This window comes from Cuculus canorus, chromosome 4 (genome assembly GCF_017976375.1).
Source record: "Cuculus canorus isolate bCucCan1 chromosome 4, bCucCan1.pri, whole genome shotgun sequence".
Taxonomy (NCBI): domain Eukaryota; kingdom Metazoa; phylum Chordata; class Aves; order Cuculiformes; family Cuculidae; genus Cuculus; species Cuculus canorus.
The window spans coordinates 71,327,757-71,339,617 of NC_071404.1; the positions used below are offsets into that span (position 1 = coordinate 71,327,757).

The 11,861-nt window shown below is 41.9% G+C and overlaps 1 protein-coding gene across 1 annotated transcript in view; it reads right to left on the reverse strand.

Moving 5' to 3' along the window:
- JADE1 (jade family PHD finger 1) overlaps nucleotides 1–3,588 on the reverse strand; it is a 153,381-nt gene extending 149,793 nt beyond the window's left edge. The window contains exon 1 of the mRNA XM_054064471.1: nucleotides 3,527–3,588. Coding sequence (XP_053920446.1) covers nucleotides 3,527–3,573 — 47 coding nt within the window. The 5' untranslated portion in view covers nucleotides 3,574–3,588. The remainder of the gene's footprint in view (nucleotides 1–3,526) is intronic.
- Between the last annotated feature and the right edge of the window lie 8,273 nt (nucleotides 3,589–11,861).

An 11,861-nucleotide genomic window follows, 5' to 3' on the forward strand; every position in this document is an offset into this window, starting at 1 on the left:
CCAAAAAGATTATTAGTTATCCATCAGATTCTCAACAGGAATTGACTCTTCTTGCACTGCATGACCATTTGGTCAGGTGCAAGAGAAGAGGTGTCAGGAGTTGATGCGCACAAGTTTGAGGGAAGAGTAGAATCGGCTCTTTCCACTGGCTGCCCGCTGGTACTCTGGATTAAGTGTATGGTAAAACTGCACTTCATTATTCAGTGCCACTCTGGAAACTATTTTCCACTGAACTCTGGAGACCATGACAATTGACAGAAGATGTCGCACGACTATTAGCCCTCAAGTTAGTAGGCATCCATAGTGCAGAGTTGGCAAGTAAATTCTTTTCATTTAACCTTTTGTTTATCACTGCTGATAAGCAAAATTATATAGCTAGGGATGTGTCAGCATGGCTGAAGTTGACTATGAGGTGGACACTGGACTCAGCAATAGCAATAGCTCCTCTCAGCTGTCAGCAGCAACACCACAAAGCTGTAAGCTTGAAGATGTATTGCTTTTGGCAGCACTGTTGCCTTAAGGTACTTCCAACAATTTTTCCTCCCTGCCCACCTGTCCTGTTCTCGACAGCCTCCTCCCTGCCCACCTGTCCTGTTCTCGACAGCCACATGACTTTTATCAACACAACTCTCTGCAACACCATACTGTAAATCAAGGCCAGGGAATTAAACAGGTATTAAAGGAAAACAGTTTTGATGCTGTTCGTAGTTGTATCAGAGCAGTGAGGAAAATGGAGGCTTGTTTGTGGCACAGAAGATGTTCTCACTCTTCCTTAATGTTGTTTATAACAGTACAGAGCCCATGTGAGGCTTTGGCATAGGGAAAACAAGGCCATAACTAAGTGCAATTCAGGAATTATTTAAGGGGCTAAAGCCCTGCAACAGGTATAGGGCCTTGAAAGGAAAAAGAAGTTCTTATTTACAAGAAGATTATTATACTAATTTTCTGTAGGACTGGAAGACTTTAAAAAGCTACTCAGGAAATCAGAAAGTAGCTCTGCCTTGCATTAGAGCCTTCCCAAGCATTTTTTGTTTTGGTGAACTTCTTTTTCTACCAGCTGTGGGCAAACCCTACATTAGATGTGCCATTATCATTGCTGTGCGATGAGATTTAAGCACACTGGGAATTAACAGCAAACAATTGTAGTCATTGGATATAATTATAAACTGTGTTCTGTAAAATGTTTCTGTGTATTTTTGCTTTACTAGTGCAAAGTAAGGGTTTTTTAAAAAATTATTTATATCTTAAAAAGTTTAATTAGGTTTTTAGTGATTAAAATGCATTGGTAAGGTTTTATAGACATTACTTACTAATGATGAATTATGTCTTGTGTGATCAAAATGTTCTTAATCATACATGTTTTGACAATTGCACATGTTCTCTGGAGACCAATACATCTGGCACAGAGCATAAAGAATGGTGGTTCTTTTGCTGCAGAAACTACCAGAAAATTAACGTAATTCTAAGTATGTGCTATAGGAGGCTGAAGAGGGAAGTCTGAATGAAAGAGGGAAAAGAGGTTATGGCTTCCTGGCTTACTACTGGGAAAGAAACTGTCATTTGGAGTGTGTAAGGATGATGGTATCTTCGACAGAGGTAAGCAGCATTTGCAAAAGATAATCCACATCATAAAAGATAATGCATGTGACATGCTTCAAATCACAGCAATTGAAATAAATATTGTGTGTGCACAACCTCATCTATTTACCAATATCTTACAATTATGTTAAGGGACATGTTTCTTAACAAACTCTTTGACAGTGCAGTTCGGAGCCCAAGTATTTCTTTGACAGAAGACTGTACAGCAACAGGGATGTTGGGAGGAAGGTAAGCAGGAAGGAGGAGGAATACAGAACTACATCCATACCTGAGGGATTGAGTTTCTGTGTACCAAAGATCCCAGAGACATGGTTTACAAGCATTCCTCGCTCATGCAACACTAACTGTCCTCTTCCACACTGTCCATGCCCAAAATGGAAAAGTAAGTTGTCAAGATCTTTTAAAAATGTCCTACTTGGTTTGAATGCTGATATAGGCCCAGCACGTATTGGTTCCCTTCTTTTTTTGATATCTTCATGTCTTTTGCTCTAATGTGGTGTCACATGAAGCCTGCCTGTGATCCAGCTCAAGCCATAAGTTCCCTCACACAGTTTGAATTCTAGTCTGTCCTGCACTTTTTCTTCTTTCATCGAGCCAGAACACTTAGGACTTCAGCACGACACTTACGTGAAGCACAAAGAGGAACAAAAATTATCAGACCCTATAATTCAAACATTAGACTCTCTTTGCAGTATCTGGGCCAACCATACTCAATAGTCTTCAGTAGTTGCTTTGCTTTAGGATTTGTGGTCATCCCTGCGTCTCTGAGCATCCAAAACAACCTAAGAGAATGCCTCTGTAATGTCTGCTGCTCGGCAGCTGGACCCATCCAGTCCCAAGTGTGCTTTAATCACACACAGAGTGGCTGTTGTTTCTCTTGCAGGTGGAAAGTCAAATACAAGAATTGCATTTTGGATTAAGCATCGACATATGTAGCAAACTGAGAGCTATCAGAGCTTAACTTAGTATATCTAATCAACTTTCTCTTGCAAGTGTTTTCTACCAATGAGCTTTTATGAAGCATTACTTTTTGCAAAGTTCAACCCCAAAGCATGTTTTAAACTATTTTCTCTTCTTGTATACCTTTTGTCCTTGCATATAATGTAATGTGACTGTGGTTAAAATAGCACTGCTGGTACAGATTACATCGGAATGGCCATGAGCCCAACCCTGCTTCCAGAGCAAATGGTGTGAGTGCTTTGTATGAATTGAATAGTGGGATGCTGCCAAGAGCCTAGGTTATTACTCCACAGGAAACTGTATTGAAAACACCAAGCTCTTAGTACAACCTGGTCCCATTCTGAGAACAAACATAAGCTTTTAAGAGGTGGTAGTGGTAGAAGAAATAGTAGTAGCAGAATGCTGAAGATGCATCAGCTGTGCCAAGGATGATTTTGCAGTGCTCGCTGAAATGTACCAAGAGAAAAGGAATGGCTTTTCAGCTTCTAAAAAGGAATTACTGCATTCTCACAAACTGCCAGCTTAGTAGAATTACAACTTTACAAACTCTTAACTAAGACCTGCATCACAGGAATTATTGCTAATTTTGAGATGTGCCGTGTTTCCAATAGATAGGTATGCTATCTATTGATGATTCCAATTTTTAGGGGTCTTGCATCTTTATTAGCATAACTCTGCCAGTTAGGAGAATGTTTTAATTAACACTGTTATCCCAGCACAATCGGTAAAGATGTAGTCGTGCCAGAACAAAGCTGACTTACAGCCCCGAGTACATGCTGTACTTTTCAAAAGCATTTCTGTACTCACATCACAGAATCACAGTCACAGAATGGTCAGGGTTGGAAGGAACCTCTGGAGTACACCTGGTCCAGCCCCCCCGCTAAAGCAGGTATGACTGCATCTACCTCAGGATACCTTTTTCTACTCTAACTTATTCCCCAGAATGGATGTACAAGTATGCTCTTACCTGGAGTTTGTCAGGAACAATCCTTTCAGTTTATCCCATACCGCCATACCCTTTTGCCAGGTCTGCTGTAAGTTCCCAGCTCCACATGTTTTCATAGACTGCATAGCTTGGAGGGAAAATAAATTCAGCAGCAGTGCCAGCTGCCATAATTCCTGCTATTCTTCACGTAAATCAGTTCCACGGACCAGTCCACTCTACACCCAAAAAAATGCTGTGCTAGCCCAGTAAAGGCTGCAGTGCAGGTGCAGAAACGAGTCGCCAGGGTTGCCTGACAATATTAAGCAGTATTGTCATTGAGTGTTGAATTGCAGTCAGTTACAATTCCTGCCCAAAGACAGAAAATTCATAGTCTAATGAAATTTAAATGGCAATTAACAAAATTCCAACAAATTCTCAAATAATCCCAATTGATTTTATACCAAAGTCAGTACAACTTGTATACACTTACTGATGGATTCGGCCTTTCAACTTAGGAAATCTCAAAAATCATCTTGGTGCAATGGGATTAATGTTCTTGTTTACTATCTTCCCCTCCAGTAACTTGTGCCACGACAAATCATCTTCAGAATGAAATGCCAGGGATCCATAATGACACAGCAGCTGCATATTTAAAAGAAGAAACATGGCAGGAAACACAAAATCAAATCATTTTTCTTCCATAATGTAGGCCCAAACATAACCCCATAATTTCAAGAATTACGTTCCTAATAATCATTACAGCTCATATTTTCCCATCTCATTATTTACATTTATACATGAGTACACTCGAGATTTCTACACAAATCATGTTCTGAAACATTTCTCTATTTGCCTAAGGTGTAAAATGTAATTTAAATTTGTGACTCTCCCCTTCTTTCCCTCTGAGGAAAAAATTGTCAGTCTATTTACAGCTAATCAGATAGAGACATGCCTTGACTTGAAAAAGATTTGTCTAAGGACTGTTTACAGCACGTTAGGGCTGTAGGCCCTCATGCTGTGAGATAGTAAATAGCTTGAAGAAATAATTTTGTCCCAGGAGTGTTCCTATCACATAAGATATTGTCTGTTTGTACCACTCTAACTTTATGCTGGATCAGGCATAATTTATCCTCCTCAAGTGACAGAAAGCTGGCATAAAATCTGAATAAACACTGTAACATATGCTCTGGCTGATTCGATAAAAATGCAGTCGTGTGCTCATGCCAATACAAATCAATTTTTTACTGCCAGGAAATCTAGGATGCACAGATTTTGTATTGCTTCCTGCAGAGCCACAGCCTCATATAGCTTCATATTTTTCTGCATATTGATTAATTTTTAATTACTTTATTATGGGCACAAATAAAGAGTACAGGTTTGTTCAAAACCTCCCTGACAAAAAAATTGTGTGGAGTGAGCCTACCGTAGTATAACAATCCTCCAAACAGGGACAAATACCATCTCCAGACAGCACCAATGTATCTTTCATAACATTGACACACATCTTTTGTACCTTTGTGGTCTAAACAGAAATTAACTTGCTCAAGGCAAAGGAGGCTGTAACACTCCCCTGCGAATAAGATGTTGGACTGGCAGTGTACCTGCACCACTGGAGATAAATTTACGTGCCATTTACACGTTTTTATGTCACTGTTCACCTCTCTGCAGCCACTGCCAGCACTGGAACAGAGGAAACGGGCTACTCTGATTTTTGAGAGGAAATAGTCCGCACAAGCTTTATGCTGTCTGAACTCTCATCCACACCTTGCATTGTCTGCACAACTGAATCCTATTTGGCCAAAGTGGTTGCTGTTACTGGTTGCTGGAGGAAACATTTACCCTCTAAAGATGACTTCTGCAACACTGCAGTGAACTTAGCTATTAACAGGAAAGTTCCCAAATCCTTAATAGTGTTAAAGACAACCTCACTCTCTGACACTCTCCAGGCTGTTTCTGTCTAATGCCCCTCTAGCAAACAGATTTTTAAGCCAGACTATTGGAACATGGACTTTCCATTCAGATTCAGCCTAACCCTGGTCATTATTCAAAATGAAAAGGAGGAAATAAGGGTGCAAAGAGATAAAATATGGATACATTCGCACTGAGCCTGTTTTTCCAGTGCCTTGTGTTTTATTTAGTCATATACACCCCTGCGAGGCAAGTACAAAACACAGGTCGAGGGCTCCTATTTTGATTTCTTACTATTATATGCCTGCTTTCAAAGGGTTTTAATAACAAAAGATTTGCAAGGTATTCTAGCTCACTTGTTGCTACGGTATCTAAAACTTTGCCAGGAATGTATTGAGGGAAGAGTGTTTTTAACAGCAGAGTGAGCTGCATAAAGACTTCAGCCTCTTCCCACTCAACCTCCCTCTCCTTGGGTGGTGCAGGATGATGCTCATAGGATACAGTGGCAGCCATGCGACTAAGTGGCTCTGTCATCTCCGTGGAGCTGCATCTGACCACCGAGTAATGTTCCTAACATCTCCCATATGTCTGGTGGCCTTTACACCTGCCTCTTCCAAGGGGAGGAGCCTAAAACACACACACACTGGAATGTTTTGCTTACACAGCACTTTGTTTTGTTTGATGCTTTCTCTTTTTCTGGCAGTGGAGAATAAATGTTGCATCTTTATAATATATAAATAAAAGATGAATTGGGATGAGAGAAATAGTCAATACTACCCTTCATGGAAGCGTTCTCTGTTGAACATGAAGGATTGGGGCCTCCTGTTCAAGAGTACTTCAGTAACAATTAAATCTGCCTCCTAACAGGTTTACAGATGGTTTTTTACGTGAAGTAGAAACTGTGAGTCTATCTCCAGGTACTTTCAGACTTATGCATATGGCAAAGAAAACATAATTGTGACACAAAAATTACATCCATCTTCTTTCCAGTTGTCTTTCAAATCATTAAATATTTAATGCATTCATGATGTGTAAAATAATTACACTCCGCTCGTCACAGGATCTTGGTGATTCCCAAGGGGATATGAGTATCTCTTCCCACATAAGGCTTGCCTTCATAATGTAGCACAGGGAATACTCCCCCACAAACAAGTTGGAACCATAATCTGTCCTCAAAAAAGATTTAACGTCTTCATTAATCAGCAGAAATATAGCTCTAATTCTGAGTGTCTTGAGGAATTTGGTCAGACTATGTCAAAACCACTACTGAGCAGCAGCAGCAGGCACAGACAAGACACCAGACAAACTGGAACCTTATTCAGAAGCAGCAGCATTGCTTGTAATGGGTTAGAAGTTGTTAACATACTAGGGCAAAGCTCATTTACCTTCTCCTGAGGATTCTGACAGTGTCTGGATCCAGTAAATGTTTGCTATTCGTTGCTTTGAGCTGACTCACAGTTCTGGGAAGCACTTTCATACCTTTCACAAGAAATCAGGAAGATTAAAATTAGGAAGACTACATGGATTCAGATGAGGCCATTTCAGGAGCAATTTGTTGCCAAGATTTAGGGTGGATTTTTGGCCAGAAAAATGCTTGGATCATGCCATGCACACACATTATGAGGCTTTTTAGAGGCCAGCGGTGCTTACTCTTTAATAAGAATAAAGTAAGATGACTATACATTTGTACAGTTATATAGTTATATAGTGCCAGATTAATTGTATGGATTGAACAGGATAAGAGTTGATTATTATTTAAATTACCTGTCAATTCAAATGTAAATCTTGGTAAGTATTTTTCTGTGAGCATGGATGCTGTTGTCTCTGATTGTATAGACAGGCTGCTTTACTCTTCTTTAAAGCATTCTGGAGTAACGGCCATTTCTTTAAACAGACAACTGAGGTCTAAACGGACAGACAATTTCATTAATATTAGGATCCTATAAAAGAAATGTTTAAGAGCAATGCTATCAAACCTTCTGTCAGCTAAAAAAAAAAAAAAAAAGAATATTTTCTAACTACCTGGGACAGTTTGGCAGGCCGAGTGTAAACTAAAGCTAATGTGAAATCGGTGAAAACACAGTCTATAAATGCACTGCCATCATTTTTATTTGTTCAGTGCTAGAGTACACAGGCTATTGCTCAGGGACCTCACCATCAGTATTTATAGAATCTGTATCTGCACATAAACTTGAGATGCTGGAAACTGTTCATTACCCTCCTTTCCTCTTTATTTCTCATGCCATTAAGCTGTCAGAGTCTCTTATCCCTTGTTCCTGTTGTACCTGCAGCAAGTCTTAGAATCTGATGTCCTCTTTTGCATCTCCACAGCGATGTCATTGGGAATGAGATACCCTTGTCTTGTTGAGAACATGCCTTTGCAAATGGATTGGCTTAGCTTCTTCTTCTTCAAAAAAAAAGTGTCTCTGGCATACAAGGCAGTCATTTACTTGCCCAGGTTTGGAATAACATACACCAGAAGCACTCCAAGACCAAGAGCTGAGAGCCAAAGTAACCTGAGCTTTCAGACTTTGAAGGAAAGCTGCTCTGAGCTCCTACTCCAAGGTGAGCTCCAGTTGCAGCAAATCTGTCTCTGGCTCTGTAGCAAGGCACCCCCAGTTACTCAACTGGTCAGCACTTAACTGGTGCTCACGGGTTTCTGCCCCCCGTAGAGACTTTTCTGTGAAGCACACCATTAGATAGAGTAACTTTATAATGGATGAACAAAATCAAACACTTTGTTAGAGATTAACTTAACCTACTTCTGCAATATCATGACCAGGCACTTCAGAGAGCACAGCGTTTACAAAGAGTAAGAAATAATAAGAGACTTCTTAGCAATGGAAATTTGTATGTGTTGACATGAATGTAGCTCTAAAGCTATTTATAATGTGTTTTCAAATTTTTGAAAGAAATTCCTCAATACCTAGTAAGCATTCAGCAGACCCTGTGATGTGACAGTAAAAAATTATAGATAGGTCTACACGTAGGGCTTACAAGAAATAGGAAATAAAGATGTGTTAAGGAATGCAAGCAAACGCTATATCTAAATAAGGCATCAATCATTGTATTGACCTCAACAGTAAGCATTTTCAAGCTGTGTCATCTAAAAAAAAATCATCAGTGCATCCCATACATTAAACTAGGTTAAAAATATCCAAAATCAATGGACCTGATTGATTGTTCTGTTGTTCCAAATTTACTGAGACATCCCCCCCATTCCTTCACACACAGTTCACATCCTAATCTGTCCCAAACACAGCCTGTCTTTGCATGGTAAAAGATAGAATCATGAAGGTTGGAAAAGACCTTCGAGATCATCAAGTTCGATCAACAGCCCAACATGTCCCAAAGTGCCACACCTACACATCTTTTAAACACCTCCAGGGATGGCGACTCAACCACTTCCCTGGGCAGCCCGCTCCACTGCTTCACTACTGCTTCCATGAAGAAATTTTTCTTAATATCCAAGCAAAACCTCCCCTGGTGCAACTTGAGGCCATTTCCTCTCATCCCATCACTTGTTACTTGGGATATCAACACCTACCTCGTTACAACCTCCTTTCAGGGAGCTGTAGAGGGTGATAAGGTCTCCTTTCAGCCTCCTCTTCTCCAGGGTAAATATCTAAGTTCCAGTTCCCCAAGCTGCTCCTCTTAAGACTTGTGCTCCAGACCCTTCTCTGGAAAGGCGCCAGCAACTTGATGTCCTTCTTGTACTGAGGGGCACAAAACTGAACACAGCGCTCGAGGAGCAGCCTCATCAGTGCCGACTACAGGTGCACTGTCACTTCCCTACTCCTGCTGGCCACACCATTTTTGATACAAGCCAGGATGCTGTTGACTTTCTCGGCCACCTAAGCATAGTGCAAGCTCATCTCCAGCTGGCTGTTCACCAGCACCTCCAGGTCCTTTTCTGATGGACAGCTTTCTTGTTGATGTTTCTTCAGCTTCAAAATCAATGGAAAACAAACTTCAGCCATGATAGTGGCTTGTATGAAAGCCCAGTTTCTGTTCGTAAAGTTGTGTCCTCGTGCTTTTCGCTGAGTTCAGTAGCAATATAATCTCTTAAGAGTGCAACCAGAAATGAAGGCTAGAACACTTACAGTAGCCACACTGATTTCTAAAATAATTCCTTCCAGAATACAGCAGAACCCACCTTCATGCAGTGGGAAACCACGTGCTTCCAAAGAAATGTCCAGAATAATCTAGCCAGTCTGTGAATTTAGAGATGAGATCACGGTAGGCAGATAGGTACTTCGTATCCCTTACTACTTATTCTTGTTTTCTGAACCCATTGTTAAAATAAAAAGCACGAGAACATAGTAAGATGTTGTGGAAATTCTCAATTAAACTTATGAAGGAAGGAAATCCAGAGGTAAGAGTGCAACTCCGCCTTTTTCTGACCTGCACTGTAACTGTGCCCAGACAATCCAAACAGATGATCATTCTGTGATAAAAATGGCTGTTAACCAAAATTGAGCTGTGGCTTGTTGAGGCAAAAGGACTTTCTTGAGAGAGTTTACTTAGACACACATTAAACAGAGCCTGCTTGGTTAAGAGGAATAGCAGTAGTACTTTAATTGCAGGTCTTTAACCGGCAAGAACTTCATCCCGTTTCCTGACGCAGGTTAGTCATTACTGAGCTGGCCCAGAGGACAGAAGATTAAATACCTTCTCATTACACAGGGCGTTGAAAACAAGGCTTTACACAAATGCTATGGATCATTAATGTTATTTTCCACTGGGTCAAGTCTCGTGTACTATCTACCAGCCCTTGTGGAAACATTGGAGTTTCCCAACTTTTGTGACTGTGTTATGTAACTGTGAGCTATTCTTCAGGCTGGTATTGTCAGGCAGGGATGCTCCAGTCCTGCACAGTTATGTAGAACAGCAATGTTCCTGGAGTCCAAAGTACTCCTATCACCTTTCTGACTGGAGAGAGAGTGGCTGAGCCTGGCTTACATTCCCTAGGCCCAGTTACACATTTGTAGAGTGGCTCTCAGCATCATCTGATGAGACGGTTGGATCTGCTTGGGAACACATTCATGAGAAGGGCTAAATTCTGCCAGGTCTTTCTCTTCTCTGCAGAAGAGCGTCATCCTACTGAGATAGCTATGTGCATTCACCCTCTCCTTTAAAATAATAAAACCTTTAGGTCTTTCTCCTTACATAACTGAGCAAACTCACTCCCGGGCACAGGCTGTACTTAACAAGACGTACTAAAGCCATCTCTGTGCTGCCACTTTTACATTTCACAGCACAAGAAGTAATCCTAGGGGATTAGCCTGTTTCTAATCATCCTCTTTTCTGACAAAACAAACTCAGGAAGGGTGTATTTATCTTCAGGGAGGTGGCACTGAGCAGTCCCTTCAGCCCCGTCTAAAGTTTCCCTCCAAGACTGGCTGCCCTGTTGCCTCAGGGGCAGGCTCGTGCTCACTCAGACAGCAAAGCCACCTCTTTGCCAGAGCTCTAGGCAAATGTGTTGCTTACTCAGCAGCCACTGAAAGGGTGCTGCACAACGTGGCCACACCACGGCAGCTGACACTGCTGCCCTTCGACTCCTTCCCAGGTGGCACATACCCCAGCCCACCCCATGGATCCAAAGCTCTCAGAGGCTGCCAGGCTGAGCCCCCTCACACCAGAAGCACAGAATGACCTGAGCTGGAAGGGACCCACAAGGATCATTGAGTCCAAATCCTGTACATGCATAGGACAACCCCAATATTCACAGCATGTGTCTGAGTGGATTGTCCAAAAGCTTTTTGAATGCTGTCAGGCTTGGTGCCATCACTGCTTCCCTGGGGAGCTGTTCCAGTGCTCCACCACCCTCTGAGTGAAGAATCTTTCCGTAATAACCAACCTAAACCTCCTCTGGCGCATCTTGCTGCCATTGCATTGGGTCCTGTCATTGGTGACCAGAGATAAGAGGTCAGTGCCCACTCCTCCTCCTCCCCTTGTGAGGAAGCAGCAAACGGCTATAAGCCCCCACTCAGTGTCCTCTTCTCCAGGCTGAAGAGATCAAGTGACTTCAGCCGCTCCTCATACGACTTCCCCTCTACACTCTTCACCAAGTTTGTGGCTTCCTCTGGACACTCTCTTGGAGCTTGATATCCTTTTTACACTCTGGCACCCAACACTTTACACAATACTCAAGGTGGGGCTGCACCCGCGCAGAGTAGAGCGGGACAATCCCCTCTTTGACCGGCTGGCAATGCCGTGCTGGATGCACCCACCACACCGCCTCCTCCCCACGCCCTGCTTTGGCTGTGGCAGGTGGTGGTGCCACCAATTATTATTATGAATCAATCATGGAATAGTTCAGGCTGGAAGAGCAACAGAGAGAGAGAGTGATGGCTGCGGCAGGTGATACTGGGATGTGTACAAAACCAATGAGTCCCTGTCTGGCAAAAATTTAACATTATATTAATAAAATCAACAGCAGGAGCTGACACTGGGAGGGCTGGAGGGG